The sequence below is a fragment of the Phoenix dactylifera genome, chromosome 4 (genome assembly GCF_051530095.1).
Source record: "Phoenix dactylifera cultivar Ajwa chromosome 4, Ajwa_hap1_PhDact_Kaust_v1.1, whole genome shotgun sequence".
Lineage (NCBI taxonomy): Eukaryota > Viridiplantae > Streptophyta > Magnoliopsida > Arecales > Arecaceae > Phoenix > Phoenix dactylifera.
In genome coordinates, this window is record NC_143193.1 from 16875397 (window position 1) to 16894147 (window position 18751).

General features: G+C 36.9%; 1 protein-coding gene across 1 annotated transcript in view; it reads right to left on the reverse strand.

Moving 5' to 3' along the window:
• Positions 1–18751, reverse strand: part of LOC149753692 (uncharacterized) — a 109988-nt gene that overhangs the window by 32660 nt on the left and 58577 nt on the right. Inside the window, exon 3 of the mRNA XM_089930368.1 lies at positions 8464–8662. Within this exon, the coding sequence (XP_089786494.1) occupies positions 8464–8662 (199 nt within the window). The remainder of the gene's footprint in view (positions 1–8463; positions 8663–18751) is intronic.

Consider the following 18751-nt stretch of genomic DNA (forward strand, 5'->3'; position numbering starts at 1 on the left):
CTAACTTGTCCGCCTGTTGTCGCTTGAGTTGAGCTGGACATCCTCAAATCTTGAGATAACCAAGACTCAGCTTCTTACCATGTCATATCTCATATGGTGTGGTGGGAACGGACTTTAGAGGGAATTCTATTCAATAAGTAAATGTTGAAAATAGGGCATCTATCTAAAGAAACAAGGATAAATCAGTGAAGCTCATCATGGACCGGACCATATCTAATAGAGTCCGATTCCTCCTCTCTGACACTCCGTTGAGCTGAGGTGTACCAGGAGGAGTCCATTATGAAACTATACTATTCTCCTTGAGATAATCATGGAATTCTCCACTAAGGTATTCATTTCCTCGATCTGATCAAAGAACCTTAATGAGTTTTTCTGTTTATTTTTCTACTTCATATCTCAACTCTTTGAACCTTTCAAAAGTTTCAGATTTGTGTATCATACACATATCCATACCGTGAGTAATCATCGATAAATGAAGTAAAAAATTACAACCCCTAGCCTGTACATCGAATGGGCCACACACATCAGTGTGTACTAGGGTAAGTATTTCAGTGGATCTCCTGTGTCCTATAAAGGATAATTTGACCATCTTTCCTTGAAGGCAGAATTTACAAATCAAATATGACTCGAAAGTCAATGAGCCAAAAAGCTCATGTTTCTCCAATTTGTTTATTCTCTCTTCTCCTATATGGCCAAGCCTGAGGTGCCACAAATACTTTAGATTTATTTCATTTCTGAATCTATTAGATCCTATGGTATTTACTGTTTGCTCAGATACATTCACAGATACATCCATATGTATGTGATAGAGACTGTCAATCATAAAACCACGTTGAACCAATTTATTTCTCAAATAAATGGAACAGTAGTCTTATAAAAATCTTTATGTGCTAAACAAGATACAGAAATCAAATTTCTGCTAGCAACAGGTAACAATCCCTAAGTATCCTGAGCATATCTAACATACCTTCTAAAGGTCTGTCATCCTTCATGTTCTTTATGCTTCCCATGTATGTAGGACAGTTTCTCTTCCAATAGCCGTCCATGATGTAATGGAAACACTTTTCCTTGCAATTGACTTTTTTCTTGGAACTTCCTTACTTGGCATTTTCTCAGTCTTCTGCTTCTTTGCAGGCTTCTTCTTCTTCCAAATAGACTCTCTGTTGGAAGTAGAAACCAACTCGACAGCGAGAACGATGCCCCTTGAACTCTTCAAGGGCCTTAAGGTAGTTACCAATTTATTTAACAATTCTATTTTGGTGCATACAATCTTGTTCATATGGCAATTTACTATAAACTGTTCATATGAAGCTAGAAGGAATTGTGGGATCAAATCCGTTTGCAATTCCTTGTGCATGGTCATGCCGAGCTTCTCAAGCTTCTCTAAGTCCTTTATCATGGTCAAACCATGATCATGGACAGACTGCCCATCGCGCATCTTGGCCTTGAAGAGCCTCTTGGACATTCAAACCAAGCTGCGTGACTCTGATCACCATACAACTATTGCAGGTGATTTAATGTGTCCTTGGCAATCTTCATGTACTCATGCTGGCATTATAATTTATTGGACATGGATGCCATTATGTAGCACCTAACTTTATTGTCATCGTTCGTCCACTTGGCATGCGTCTTACGCTAATCAGTGATCAGACAGATTGGTAATATGGGGATTCCATGGTCTAGCACATACCCTAATTTCTCACAATTCAAAACTATTTTGAAATTTGCAGAGCCAGTCTTTATAATTGGGTTTGGTCAAACGGTTGTTCTATAGGATATGAGTTAAAAGTCTAGAAGCTGACATTGTAAACCTCAGAGAGTAAAGATTCTAGTTAGAATTTTGTACTTGATCTTAATTTGTTCTAGGGTCTTTTAGAACAAATATGCCTCCTACTACTTTCTCGAATTCCTCACACTCCCCTGGTAGGAAAACGGAAAACCTACACGACTAGGGTTTCTAGTGGGTGTTGCGGTCCCACCGATTTATAGGCCACCTCACCTAACAGTTATTGGTGACACATAAATGGATGAGTGTACAACTCTTGTACAATGCCTCTCAAACATGTTGCAGTGCTACTTGGTCTCTAAGCCATGAAGACCTCACCTAACAGTCATTAGTCCCATTTCTTAGTTAAGTCAGACCCACCGTATAACCGTAGAAATAAAGTCGTCATTGGGTCCTCACCTAACAGTTATTAGTGCCCAACCCCACCTTTACCCTACAACATCTCATGTCTATAGAAAGGTCCAGCCCCCCGATGCAACTTGCCCACTATATCCAGCCGAGACAAATCAACATCAAAAAGACCTTAGCAGCTCTACTACGGTGGAAGACCTATTGACTTAATATTGATTAATCATGTCTTAGTGTTTGCAGCCTTGAGCTCTTCATAAGAGGTAATCGAACAATTGGCCAAGTAAGCAGGTGGCTCCCCTTACTCAGAGAGTAAGGTCCTAATTAAGTAACCACCTTTCATGCTTTCCTAGACACCAATTAGATCAATCAATCTAATATGACTCGCTCATGTTAGTTCACTCTCGACTTGATTGAGGAGGTTTTAGTTTAGGTCTCATTGGGTTTGCTACATCATATGTAAACCTATCTACCCCGCTCTCATTCACATCACATGCAAACAGCACATCGCATGCAGTTATAATCACAGCAATGAATAAAGCTAAACTTTAAATAGGTGATGATCATGGATTCTAATTAGGTCATATTACAAGCACATGCACGTCAATCGATCAACTGGTCTTCAACTCTTGAATTGATTCCAAGCCTCTTTAATTTGATCCTTGACCAACTCTTGATCCAATCGCCATCAACCGCTCAGATTGCCGTTCATCTCATGCACTATCTTCGATTTGATCGTTGACGTACATCACATCACAGAAATACAACCAGATATAAAATAAAAATAATAATAAATTACATCTCCTTTTAGTAGGCACGCAAGCCTCTCAAAACATCAAATAAGATGCATGCAAGCATCTGAAAAATTACATGACATTACAGATCACATCGCAGGTCATTACATTTGATACCAAAAGGGTTTGAATCCTATGATCATCACCACATGCAGCAATTATACTTTTCAGATCTGAAACTTAATTGATTATGTTATGACATAGGTTGCTGATCATACTAATCATGATTCTAAACTTTGTAATTCCATTAACAATGCAATTAGAATCATCAATTTATCACATAAAAATCAGCATGCAAAAATCAGCAACCCTGAAAAATTCTGCATGCAGAAAATTTCAGCATACGTATCCTTTTAAATTTCAGATCTATCAAGCCTGTTTATAATTAATTCTAACCTTAATCTATGAAACCTAGCTCTGATACCACTATTGGGAACCCGCCCATGCCGCAGAAAATTAAAAAAAAAATTCAGATGCAGCGGAAGAGGCATAAGCGGGATCAATCGTTCATCCTATGAACGTTGTTCAATAATCATTCGTAGATAGATTAGAATTTAAAAACTTTTAAACTAATTATGTAGATCAGATCTTCACCTTGTGCGGGTAGATGATCACCGCAAACTGAAGTTCGTGGTTTAGGATGAAGGTTCGCTTGAAGCCGTTCACGCATCCGGCCTCTACGGGTATCCATACGAAGTAGAGATCCGATCAAAGCTTTCTTGTCTCCCCGGGGTGCTAGCTCCCTTGTAGAGACTTCTTTTAATGGCTGATGTCCTCCCTTTGAATCAACCCTTGATTGTGCTTGGGAGGAGGAAGAAGAAGGATGAAGTTTGAAGAAGAATCAAAGCCCCTGCAGCCTACTTCCTTTTCCCTGCGTTGGAACCAAGGAGGAGGGAAGAAGATGGCCGCCAAGCTTTCTTTTCTTCTCACCTTGCCTGCGGCTGAAAACCAAGGGGAGAAAGGGTGGCCATGAATTGGAGAGGGAGAGGGCTTCAATTGAATGCCCTAGGGTGCTGCCCACTTCTCCTTTTAAAGGCATGAAGGGCTCCTACAAGTTAGGAGCCCTTGACTTATTTCCAAGAGGGGCGCCGGCCCCTCTTTTCTTTGCCGCACCAAGGAGGAAAAAGGAGAGGGGCGCCGGCCCTCCCTCTTGGTTAGCCCTAATCCTCCTCTAAAGAGGATTGGGATGCCCTAATGTGGCTAAGCCCTAATCTAATTAGGTTTAGTCCAAGGGTAAACCAATTTTGGGTCTAATCTAGGTAAGTCCTAATCCAATTAGAACTTAAATCAATTTTGACTCAATTGAACTCTTCAATCCTAATCCAATTAGGAGTCTTGCTAATTCATTAGATTAATAATTAATTAGAACTTAAGAAATCCTAATCCAATTAGGATTTATTCAATTTTAGTCCTAATCCAATTAGGACTCTAATTTGAATCCGAAGTCCTAATCCAATTAGGACTTCTAGGAATCCAATTCTAAGTAGGAATCCAAATTGAATTCAAAATCCTAATCTAATTAGGATTGTAGGAATCCTACTCCAAGTAGGAATCCCAGTCCTACTCCAAGTAGGACTCCCAGTCCTAATCCAATTAGGACTCCAGAAATCCTACTCCAAGTAGGTTTCGTGTTTAAGTCCAATTAATTAATTCCCAGTGTTCCTTCTTCAATTTATTATCAATCGAATTGATTACTCGTGATTCATAATCACTTTTCAACCATCGGATCGGTCAATACTTCTAGTGTGTGTGACCCCATAGGTTCTATTCTGATTGGTAGTGAGATATATTGTGATCTCTATCACAATGTCATTGAAAACTCCTTTCAATGGGTCGTAATGATTCCAACACTACTCATTAGGGTTTATCGATCATTGAGATAATCCCTGTGAGTCTCACCATCCACCAGTGACACCTAGCAGCATGTAGTGGCTATCCAGCAGAATGGAATGATGAACCTCTAGGTGCAGTTATCGTATGATACAGTCCTACTATCATGGATCCCTACAGGACGGAGGTCATGGACAACTCGTCAAACCCCATCGTCCGTCATATGTCAAGATTTATTCGACTTAAACTCGAGAGTGAAAAACTCTTTCTCCACTATACAATCTGCCCCGGTCGAGGTCTTACGAACTCAGTCTTATAAATCATATAGGATCTCTCCTTATCTATCAAGGTCGATAGATTTCTTATAGGTGCATACCCTACTCCTACAGTGAACCTACTGCAGCCAATCTACATTGTATAGACCCATATGGCTAGAGACCATGTATGTGTGCAGTCAAACTACAATAACCTCACTGTGAGCAGCCGAAGCATCGCAGGTCAAAGGACCAGTCACGCTACCGCAACATCAAGCAAGTCACTGACGAGTGGATAGACATCCAAGTGACTTCTTGTCTTGGTCACGCTCAGTACCCTTGTTCTCTAACAAGCACCTGCACTATCACTTTAGTGTCCCTACACTGTGGACTCGAGTCTCGTCCATCCGTAAGGAAAGTGATGTGTGCACTGATCGGATCAATCACCATCCTCGTGATGATCCATCGATCAGGAGCAATTCAGAAATTAATCACCAATGACACATGCCTCAAATTCTTAGCTCTTGAGAATATGCGTCATCATCTTATTAATTTCTTGGACGATTTATGGACACATAAGAACATGAATGAAAAGAATGCCCAACTTAATTAGGTCAAGTACAAATTTATGTTCCAGAATAAAATAATGCGTCAGCCAAATTGGCTTCTAGGGCATACTTCTAACAATGGTGAGACTCACAGGGAATATCTCGATGGTCGATAAATCCTAATAAGTTGAGTTGGAATTGTTCCAACCCATTGAAAGAAGTTTTCAATGATATTGTGATAGAGATTACAGTATATCTCATTACCAGATAGAATAGAACCTATGAGGTCACACACATTAGAAGTATTGACTGATCCGATGGTTGAATTGTGATTATGAATCATAAGAAATCGATTCGATTGATAATTAGTTGAAGAAGGAACAATGGAAATTAATTAATTGGACTTAAACACGAATCCTACTTGGAGTAGGATTCCCAGAGTTCTAATTGAATTAGGACTGGGAGTCCTATTTAGAGTAGGATTCCTACAATCCTAATTGAATTAGGATTTCGAATTAGAGTCCTACTTAGAGTAGGATTTCTAGAGTCCTAATTGGATTAGGACTTCGGATTCAAATTAGAGTCCTAATTGGATTAGGACTAAAATTGAATAAGTCCTAATTGGATTAGGATTTCTTAAGTCTTAATTAATTATTAATCTAATGAATTAATATGACTCCTAATTGGATTAGGATTGAAGAGTTTAATTGAGTCATAATTCATTTGAGTTCTAATTGGATTAGGACTAGCATTGATTAAACCCAAAATTGGTTCACCCTTGGACTAAGCCTAATTAGATTAGGACTTAGCCGCAAGAAGGCTTCCTAATCCTCCTTAGAGGAGGACTAGGGCTAACCAAGAGGGAGGGGCATAAGCCCCTCCCCTCATTCTTCCTTGGTGCGGCAAACAAGAGGGGTCGGCGCCCCTCTTGGAAATTCATCAAGGAGCTCCTACAAAGTAGGAGCTCCGCATGCTATTTAAGAGGAGGTGTGGGCGGCATCTAGGGCATTCAAGCCCTCTCCCTCTCCAAGCCGTGGCCCCCTTCCTGCTCTTGGTTTCAGCCGCAAGCAAGGGAAGAAAGAAAGAAGGCTTGGCGGCCCTCCCCTCCTCCCTTGATTCTCCAACGCAAGGGAAAGAAAAGAGGCTGCAAGCAGGCTTTGGTTCTTCTTCCAGATCCCTCCTTCTTCTTCCTCCTCCCTCTGGCATTCAAGAGTTGATTCAAAGGGAGGTGATCAACAATCAAGAGTTGTCTCTGCAAGGGAGCTAGCACCCTAGGGAGACAAGAAGACTTTGATCAATTCTCTACTTCGTGTGGATACCCATAGAGGCCCGACGCGTGTGCGGCTTCAAGCGAACCTTCATCCTAAACCACGAACTTTAGTTTGCGGTGATCATCTACCCACACAAGGTGAAGCTCTAATCTTTCTAATAGTTTTAAAAGTTTTAATCCTAATCTATCTACGAATAGTTTTGAATACGTTCATAGGATGAACGTTGATCCCGCGCATGCCCCTTCCGCTACAATCTGATTTTGAAATTTCTGCGGCATGGGCGGGTTCCCAACAATTAGATCCTTGATAAGTTTCTTGTGTGTGACCTATTGGGTTCCATACTTAGCCAGCAGTAGGTGCGAGTGCGAGTTGATCTAACTTGATTAGAACTCTTCTAATCGATTTAGGTCCAAACTGCGCGAACCCGAACTTAACAATTAGAACTCTTTCTAATTGGTGATCAAATTAAACTCTTTAATTTGATCAAACCTACAAGATAAGATTGACGTCTATAAATGTATCATGTCTACCCGGAAGATATAAAATTTGGTAAAAATACCAAATATACCCTTTAATGGCAAGTTACCGTGCAATTCAATCCTTCAATCAAACTTCATCCTAAATATGTATATGAGTATGGATCTATGTCAAACTCAATTACATATTAATGTTTCTCTCAATATTTTAATGATAATTTGAATAATGAAATATTAGAAACTTTTTCTAATTTTTATTCTACTTTGATCAAAGATTTTCTGAATTATCATATGATTAGAATAAATAGGATGCAGTCTTCTCTTACTAGAAGTGATTGATTCTTTGTCGACCTACTCATAACCTTCGTACACAATTCACCATATCCGGAAGACCCCATGCATAACTTATTGTCATGAATAAGAGTGAACCAAAATATGGATTCATATGCACAATATACTATGGTGATCTCAGGTCAAAGGATTAGTTGCAGAACTTCCACTGAGAGAATCATCTTTAGACTAAGTAAGATTCCATAAGATATTCTCTTGACAGGTCAATTCAGTAAACTCATGCCTCTAATAAGCACCCACATCTTTGTATTAGTGTCTCTATTCAAGTGATTGTAAGATCAATCACCCTCTGCATCGAGCATACATAAGATGTGCCAGTCTTGCCAGTAGCATTGATCTCCGACTCAATGTACCAACGACTGGAAATACTTAAGATTAGAATTTTAGGATTTTAGGTCTCACTAGTATGATCTCATCATAGCCCTAAAATCATTGACCTAATCTAAGATGTTCATCACAAATATAAGAAACAGTATATGATGAAATACAATGCCTTTATTTATAATCAAATGTCACATATATGATTTGGAAAATTAAAGGAAAATCCTTTGCAATATAAATTAAGATTGGCTTGTAGAGCATCTATTCTTTCAATCTTCCATTTGCACTAAAGCCAATCGCCCTTAAATTTTAATCCCATACAATCAAGGTGGCGATCAAACTGTTGCTGTGGTAGAGCTTTAGTGAATGGATCTCTGCTAGGTTGTTCTTTGTTTCTACTCGTTCAATGACTATGTCTTATCTTTCGACAATCTCTCGAATGAGGTGGAAGCGTCTTAGAATGTGCTTGGATTTATAATGAGACCTTGGTTCTTTCGCTTGAGCAGCAGCTCCAGTGTTATCACAATAAACTGGGACTGGTTCAGCAATCTTAGGAACTACTTCCAACTTAGAGATGAACTTCTTCATCCAGATAGCTTTCTTAAAGGCTTCACTCACAGCAATGTATTCTGCCTCAGTTGTTGAGTCAGCTATAGTTTGCTGCTTCGAACTCTTCCAGCTTACTGCACCACCATTTAGGGTAAAGATATATCCTGAAGTGGACTTGCTATCATCTGGATCTGACTGAAAACTAGAATAGGAAAATCCTTCTAGTTTCAACTCAGAACCTCCATAAATTAGAAAAACATCTTTAGTCCTTCTTAAGTACTTAAGAATATTTTTTACAGCTATCCAAAGATCCTCCTCTAGATCAGCCTGGAATAATTGATCCCACTGCCGAAGCATAGAAAATAGAATTCATTCTATTCCTCTCTTCAGATGTCTTAGGAGACATCTTCTTAGAAAGACGTATGCTATGACTCATAGGCAAGTAACTTCTTTTACTTCCTTCCATGCTGAATCTTTTCAGCACATTGTCCATGTACCTAAAATGGGATAAGCCAAGCATCCTTTTAGATCTATCCATATAGATCTTTATATCAAGTATATAGAATGCTTCTCCCAAGTCTTTCATGAAAAAGCTTTTTGATAGCCAAGTCTTGACTGATTGTAACATAGGAATGTCATTTCCAATTATCAGTATGTCATCTATATACGATATTAAGAAGACAATGGCACTCCCACTAGTCTTCTTATACATACATGGTTCATCCATATTTTTGATAATACTAAACTCTTTGACTGTTGTAACAAAACGGATGTTCCAACTCCTCGACGCTTGCTTTAATCCATAAATGGATCTTTTAAACTTGTATACTTGATTTGTCTCCCACTTAAGACAAATCCTTTTGGCTGTGCCATGTAAACCTCTTCTTCAAGATGACCTTTAAGGAAGGAGGTTTTGAGATCCATCTGCTAGATTTCATAACCATAGTATGCAGCTGTTGCAAGCAAAATTCGAATAGATTTAAGCATGGCAACTGGTAAAAAAGTTTCATCATAGTCAATTCCTTGCTTTTGCCTGTTGCCCAGGGATGCAGCCCAAGAGGGAGGGTGAATTGGGTCTCTTAAAAATAAAGTGAACATGTAGAATATGAGTTATTGTTATCTTTCAGTAGCAGCAGAATAAGATTGCATAAATAAGGCTGTAGCTAAGATGATGAAAGCAAACAGAAATATGAAGTGGAGAAAGAGATAAATCACACAAACACCAAGATTTATAGTAGTTCGGTGCACTCCCAGCACCTACGTCAACTCCCCAAGCAATGTTTGAGATTTCACTATAACCCAGCAGATTACAGTCTGATTATTTTCGGTCACACAATCAAAAATTCAATTGGTTTTCCCAGGCAACCAACCGAAAACCTATCCTCGTTTGTTTTCCGGGCTCACAAACAACCTAGTTGGTTTTCAGACAAACCAACCGAAAACTTTACACCGTTTGTTTTTCCGGGCTCACAAACAACCCAGTTGGTTTTCAGATAAACCAACCAGAAACTATCTCCCTTGCTGAATACTCCTGATTCAGTAACTTCCAATCAAGGCTTGGAAGAGCCTTTACAAGTTTCAAATGAATGAAACTGTTACCGCAGTAGTTAATTCAAATAAATGAGTGCTGTAACCAGAAAACTTAAAGCTTCAGAATATATAGAATGAAATAATAAAAATGGAAGCTGAAGCTGATAAAGAAGTTGGCTATTGAAGAGTGTCCCAATGCTCAAACAGCAGCTCTTCTCGATGCAAGAGAAGCTTCGACTGATTTTCTCACAGGAATGAGATTCAGATGAATGCCGGTGAGGATGATGAACTGTTAAGCTTTTTCTTCTCTTCTTTTTGGTGGAAACTTTTCTTTCTTGACAGAATTTTTCTTTCTTCCTTGTTGTTTCCCTTCTAAGGTTCCCTCAAATTTATAGACGAATTCCTCAGCAGGATTTGAATTTCTTTCTTTCCATTCTGAAGGAAATCTTTTCTGTTACAAAAGAAGATAAAAGTTGTTGCAAGCTTCCCGTTATGGTCCCAGCAGTATAGGGGTCGACTCATGTAACTCAAGGGTCGACTCATGCTTATTCTAGGTCGGCACTTCAAGATATTGAGATAGCTCTTGCTGGGATAACTTCAAAGGGTCGACTCTTCAATCTTAAGGGTCGGCTCATCTTCTTCAGGAGTCGTTTCTTTAAACACAAGGGTCGACTCATCGTCTTCAGGAGTCGCCTCTTTAAACACAAGGGTCGATTCATCCTATAATTTTTGGCTGACGCTGAGACTAAACTGAGATCGAGACTTCAAACGCAAGGGTCGACTCTTCAATTTTGGGGGTCAACTCATTTTGAACAAGGGTCGACTCTTCAAACTATCTCAGGTGGTAAAAGCTTTCTATTTAGTTTGAACTATACAAAGGTCGACTCATATTTTGCGGGGGTCGACTCATTGACTGTGCGGCTTGAATAAAATATATCAGAATCAACTCAAACTTTGTCCTTCTTTACTTAGGGGTTGACTTAAGCTTTTCAAACAGAAAACTTTAGACTTCATCTTTGATCTCCATAGATTAAATTTAGATCATTTTCCTTTTAGAACATATCCAATGAAGTGTTTGCGAAGAATTTATGATTTTGCAGTGTTTTATTTCTTCTGATTTTTCTTGACTTATAAAACTTCACAGTTAAGCCAACATCTAGTACATAACATCATCTCAAGTATTTTGTAATCATCAAAATTCTTCCTTTAGGGTTGACAATATCCCTCTTTTGAGTTTAAAAGAATTTCGCAAAAAAATTTACAGCAATTATAAAAATTTTGTAATGAAGTTCCGAGCAAATATGACATTCAGAAATACATGCATAATTCCAACAAATTAAGGAGAAAAGTCTCCTCCTATCAGTTACAAATATTCAAATTATGTAGAGTCCTTGTTCTTCAACTTTTCTTAAGTTTTTTTTGATAGCGCAGACCATTCCATATCTGTATTTTATAATTTAACTCTCCCTCTATATATTATCTTTAGTGTAGAGATTGGAATTCTGAATTCTTTTCATATTTCTCATTTCTTTTCTCAGATTGGAATTCTTTTCACATCTAACTTTCTCCCCCTTTTTCTCATCAACAAAAGGAAGGAAACGAAAAATAATTTCTGATACCAACATTAAAGATTAATTAACAGTTTTGTTAAGGAGAGAGGGTATCAGACTCAATATGTATCAGAGCAGCATACAATCTAAGAAAATATATATATATAAAGAAAGGTAAGCATTCATTGCAATTGATAAATAAAGTACACTTGATAAAACAAAAAGATTACAATTGAGATCAATTGGTATACAAGTGTGCCAAGTAGACATGAAACATAGCTCATTACAAAGTTATGGTTTGAAAATATGGGTTTCAGTCTAAACTTAGGTTAGGTTCAAACTAAGGTCAGCCTAGGTTCAAGGTTTTGAAAATGAAGGTCCAGACTGATCTTTCTTTGGCTCTTCTATCAGCTTGTCAATCTTGCTGTTTAGTGTAGAGATAGAGCTAGTAAGCTGAGTGTGTTCTTCCTTTAGTTCTTGGATAGAGCCTTGAACAAAATTTTCTTATTCTCTCAACTATTTTTCAATCTCAGTAATTCTCCTCAGCTGGTTAGCTGCTAGTTGTCTCAAGCCTTGAAGTTCAGATTTTATTTGTTTTACCAAGTCAGTGAGATCAATAACTGAATTCCAGCATACTCCAGAATTGAGCATTGCCTTTATGATGTTATCTCCAATAAACTTTAGTTGCCATTTCTCAAGTCGGAGTGGAGGATCTGATGGCCTTTGTAGTGGAGGAGGTTGACTGACTAGAGGCTTTGTTGGAGGTGCTTGAGTAGGGATTATTTTGCCTTTGAGTGGTGTTGGAGTGTCTTGACCACTTTCATCTTGAATTTCTTTCCTTTTATGAGTCCATTTGCCCTCAGTTTTGACAAATCCCATTCACTTCAGTGATTGGTCATTGTAGATATCAGAAGATAGTAGTTCCTTCTTGGTCTCCCCTTCTAGATTCAGATTGAAGTAACTGAAGACTTGAGTTAAGACCATACCATAAGGAAGTGAAGCTTTTTTTTTTGTCCTTGAGCTTCCATGTATCTGATCATTAAGCAGGGTAGGTTCAGTGGGAGTCCTTGTATTACATGATACATTACTAGTATATCCTTTTCTGAGAAGAACATTTTGTTGATCATGTGATGCAGCAGACGCATATCTGCATTCAGTTGATTGGCACTGATTTCAGTCCAATCTTCTATGATTTCCCTATTGAGAATGGTACTAATCCCTTCGTTTCTATTCTCTAGGTGATCTCTATTTTCTCTATCATTTGGAATTCGAAGAGCATCTCTTAAAATTTCTTCTGTAATCAAGATAGGGATGTCTTTTACCTTGGACGAGATCTGTCCTTGTCCAAATCTTGCATTATTGTAGAATCCTCGTACTAAGTCTAGGTAGGTTGGCACATTCAGTGAGCATAGATATTTTCAACCCATCTTCTTTAGATTCTGCCCTAATGGAATGTTTTCCTTTTCTAGAAACTCAAAATCCACTCTTCTTTCGTTAGAGACATTCCTTATGGAGAGGGGACCTTGCTTTGAAACTGAGGAAGGAGGTGACAGAGGGGCCGTAATGGGTTGAGGTGGTGGCGTTTGTTCCCTTTGTGGATTCATTTTCTTCTCTGCCCTAGTCTTTGTTCTTCCTCTTTGGTCCGGATGTTACTTGCTTTATTCTCACCATTGAAAGATCAATCAGAACCTCGAAAAAGTTTTCTAGGGTTTTGGAGGTTTTTGCTCAAAAAAGAGTTTGAAGACAGAAAGGCGCTCTAAGGGGTATGAAACATTTTAGGTTCAACATTTTAGAGAGAGAGAGCTTTTAAAGTCCGTTTCAAATAGTTTCCACTTTAGTCGATTCATTCAACTTATGAGTCATCTCCTGTAGATTAGGAGTCGACTCTTTTAACTTAAGAGTCGTCTTCTGTAAGTTAGGGGTCGACTCTTTTAACTTAAGAGTCGTCCCTTACTACATGAGTCGACTCCTCATTCACATGAGTCGCCTCCTCAGACAGTTCAAGAGACAAAATCTTTTTAAATATGATTTGAAAATCAATTGTAAACCATATATCAAATCAGCTAAAATTCAACCAATAATAGTCAATCAAAATATGCAATTTATCATTCATAATTAGTCATCAAAAAGGATCACAAATGCATAATTCATCTCTAAATTTACAAAAGACTTCTTCATTAAGAGGTTTAGTGAAAATATCAGCAATTTATTTATCAGTTTTTATAAATTTTATTTTTATATCCCCATTTTGAGCATGATCTCTTATGAAATGATGTATGATTTCTATATGTTTAGATCTTAAGTGCTGTATGGGATTTTTAGTCAGATTTATGGCACTAGTGTTGTCACACCTTATAGAAATTTTATTTTGTTTTATGCCATAGTCCTCGAGTTGTTGCTTAATCCATAGGATTTGGGCACAGCAACTTCCTGCAGCAATATATTCAGCCTCAGCTGTAGATAGTGCTATAGAATTTTGCTTTTTGTTAAACCAAAGATTAAATTTGTTCCAAAGAAATTAACAAGTTCCACTTGTACTTTTTCTATCTAATCTACAACCAACAAAATCAGCATTTGAATATCCAATTAAGTCTATTGTAGATGTCTTAGAATATCATAAACATAAATGTTGTTTTTCTTTTAAGTATCTTAATATCCTTTTAACAGCAATTAAGTGTGATTCTTTAGGATTTACTTAATATCTTGCACACATACAAACACTATACATTATATCAGGTCTACTTGCTATAAGATAAAGTAAAGATTCAATCATTCCTCTATACAGCTTTGAATCAAAGGATTTACCATGCTCATCTTTTTCTAATTTATAAGAGAGGCACATAGGAGTACCTATTGATTTTGAATCTTCCATACCAAACTTCTTTAAGATTTTCTTTGTGTATTTGCTTTGGCAGATGAAGATTCCATCTCTTGTTTGCTTGATTTGGAGTCCAAGAAAGAAGTTGAGTTCACCCATCAAACTCATCTCAAACTCACTTTGCATGAGCTTAGCAAATTCTTCACATAAACTTTCATTAGTAACACCAAATATAATATCATCAACATATATTTGAACAATCAGAATATCAGCCTTTTTCTTTTTAATAAATAGAGTTTTATCAACATTTCCTCTTGTAAAATTACTCTTTATTAAAATTTGCTTAATCTATCATACCAAGCTCTAAGAGCTTGCTTCAAGCCATAAAGTGCTTTGTTCAATTCAAAAACATGATCTGGAAGTTTATGATTTTCAAATCCAGGTGACTGTTCTACATAAACTTCTTCAGTTATGAAACTATTTAGAAATGCACTTTTGACATCCGTCTGAAATAATTTAAAATCCATGAAACATGCAAATGCAAGTAATAGCCTAATAGCTTCAAGTCTAGCTTCAGGTGCAAAAGTTTCATCAAAATCAATTCCTTCTTGTTGATTATATCCTTTAGCAACTAATCTAGCCTTATCTCTAATTACAACTCCATCTTCATTTAATTTATTTCTGAAAACCCATTTTGTTCCAATTACAGAAATATTTTTAGGCCTTCTAACCAAATTCTAAACATTGTTTCTTTCAAATTGATTCAGTTCTTCTTGCATTGCCATTAACCAATTATTATTTTTTTCAGCTTTTTCAAAAGATTTTGATTCTATTTAAGAAACAAATGCAAGATGATTACAAACATCTCGAATAGAGCATCTAGTCCTAATGCCTTGTGAAGGATCACTAATTATTAAGTCTCTAGGATGACTATGTGCATACCTCCATTCTTTTGGTAGACTAGTTCTATCTTTAGGCATTTGATCTTCTTCTCCTTGACTTTCATCATGTTCTGAATTTTCAGATGCAGAAACATCCTTTAGGGTTATCTCTTTGATTTGTTTGTTGAGTTCTTCAGCATCATCATCGAGATCTATATTCTTTCTTGAAGAAGGGTCATTAGATTCATCAAAAATAACATGTATTGACTAGAGTTCTCTTGTTGAATATTCTATATGATTTGCTTGATGAAGAATATCCAAGAAAAATAGCTTCATCTGATTTGGAGTCAAACTTTTCCAAGTTGTCCTTACCATTATTTAGAACAAAACAATCGCAACCAAAAACATGAAAGTATGAAAGATTTGGTTTCTTATTTTTCAAAAGTTCATAAGAAGTTTTCTTTAGAATTGACCTAATAGTAACTCTGTTAAGAACATGACAAGCTGTATTTATGGCTTCAGCTCAAAAATACTTAGGTAAGTTACTTTCACATAACATTGTCCTAGCTATTTTAGTAAGAGTTCTATTCTTTTTCTCTACAACAACATTTTGTTGTGGTGTTCTTGGTGCAGAAAAGTTATGATTATTACCATTTTCAGTGTAGAAATCTTCAAAGTCATGATTTTCAAATTCAGTTCCATGATCACTTCTAATCTTGATAGTTTGTAATCCATGTTCATTTGAAATCTTTTTATACAATTTGGTGAAAACTAAAAATGCTTCACTTTTGTGTGCTAAAAATAAAACCCATGTGTATCTAGAAAAATCATCCACAATAACAAAGCCATAAAGTTTTCCACCTAGACTTGCAGTTCTAGTTGGTCCAAATAAGTCTATATGCAGAAGCTCTAAAGGTCTATTTGTGGAGACAATATTTTTAGATTTGAAAGAAGTTCTGGTCTGTTTTCCTAGTTGGCATGCAGAGCAGATTTTATCTTTTTCAAATGATAATTTTGGCAAGCCGAAAACAGATTCTTTTCGAATAAGTTTTGAATTAAGTCCATGCTTGCATTAGCTAATTTTCGATGCCATAACCAGCTAGCTTCACTGTTTTTGGTTTCTATAGCTACCAAACAATCCATATTTTTCATGAGTATTTGATCTAAATCAACCAAATATACATTTTCATATCTATATTCAGTAAATATTATACCACTATCATTAGTACTAAAAACTAAGCACATAGATGATTCAAAAGTCACAACATATCCTTTATCATAGAATTGACTAATGCTTAGTAAATTATGTTTTAATCCATCTACCAATAAAATATTTTTAATAAAAATTGTTGGAGTGATCCGAATGTTACCAATACCAATGATTTTGCCTTTTTCATTATCACCAAAGGTAACCATTCCTCCATCTTTCTTTTTGAGGGACATGAATTGGGATTAATCCCCTATCATGTGTCTAGAGCACCCACTATCCAAATACCATTTTCTGTTTGATGCTTGGGATGCTAGACATACCTGCAAAATATAAATTTAATTCTTTATCTTTACTACCCAAGCTTTCTTGGGTCCTTGAATGTTAGCAATGATGGTTCCCTTACAAGTTTTTGGCTTTTAGGATTGCATGTAGTGTATTCTTGTTTCAGCTTATCTAACTTAAACAGTGTATATTTTAGTTGAACATAAGTTGGCTTCACAAATATATTTTTCAATGATTTCTATTTTCTCCAAGGATTATATCCTAAACCAGCTTTATCATAGACAGCTTTCTGACTTTCTAGAATTAGATTTAATTTCTCAGAGCTTAGGGTGAATTTATCTACTATAGGTTTCAATTTTCCAACTTCTTTAGTTAACTTCTGTTTTTCTTCATGCAGTTCCATCTTATTATCCAGAAGCAGAGCATTTTCTTTTTCCAATGATTGGTTCTTAATCTTTAGCTCCTTATTTTTTAAACTAAGCTTTTTATATTCAATCATAAGCTCAGAAAAAGCATCTTGAAGTTCATCGAAAGTGAAATCATATTCAGTATTTAAATATACCTCACTTTCGTGTGCCATTAGACATAGATTTGCAGCTTTTTGTTGCTGTTCTACTTCTCCAGAGCTAGATTTATCACTGTCACTCCAAGTAGCCAGCATAGCTTTCTTCCTTAACTTTTTCGGAGCCTTTTTCAATAGAGGACAATCTGTTGTGAAGTGTCCAGGCTTTTTGCACTCATAACAAACATATTGCTCCTTATGGTTATTTTCTTTGCTTTGCTCCCCCTTGATTACAGGCCTTTTCTTGAAGTTTTCTCTATTTCTTCTGAAGAATTTTCTGAACTTTCTTGTAATCAGGGCCATTTCCTCACTGTTTTCATATTCAGAATCCTCGCTCTCATCTTCATGTAGTGTGGACTTAAGAGCAACGGTTCTGCGCTTCTTGGGTTCGTCCTTCTCAAGGTTCTGTTTCATTGAAAGCTCATGAGTCATTAAGAAACCCAGCAGTTCTTCCAGTAGAAGTGAGTTGAGATCTTTGACTTCTTGAATGACAGTGACCTTTGTTTCCTATGCTCTAGGAAGAGATCTAAGAATTTTCCGAACAAGATCACTGTTAGAGTAAGATCTACCAAGGCTTTTCAACCCGTTTATAATATCAATGAATCTAGTAAACATTTCAGTTATAGATTCTCTATTTTTTATTTTAAATAATTTATATTTATGCACTAGCATACTGATTTTAGATTCTTTGACCTAGTTAGTGCCTTCATGTGTAACTTCCAGCCTATCCCAGATTTCTTTAGCAGTCATGCAAATAGATATATGATTGAACTCATTTGCATCTAAAGAACAGTAAATAACATTCATGGCTTTTGCATTCAGTTGAGCCATTCTTTTATCATGGTCATCCCATTCAATCTCGGGTTTGAATATGGTGATGCCATCTATAATCTTAGTTGGTGTATGAGGTCCATTGACAATAACAATCCATAAATCATAGTCAAGTGCTTGAATAAAAATTCGCATACGTGCTTTCCAATAAGTAAACTTTGTACCATTGAAAAGAGGTGGTCTGTTAATAGATTGCCCTTCGGCAATAGAGGATCCTATGGTGGCTGCCATGACCTTTAACTCTTGATTGTTAGATCAAAAAGTTTCTGTGAGTACCAGGCTCTGATACCACTTGTTTCCTAGAGATGCAGCCCAAGAGGGGGGGTGAATTGGGTCTCTTAAAAATAAAGTGAACGTGTAGAATATGAGTTACTATTATCTTTCAGTAGCAGCGGAAATAAGATTGCATAAATAAGGCTATAGCTAAGATGATGAAAGCAAACAGAAATATGCAGTGGAGGAAGAGATAAATCATACACTCAAACACCAAGGTTTATAGTGGTTCGGTGCACTCCCAGCACCTACGTCCACTCCCCAAGCAAGACTTGAGATTTCACTA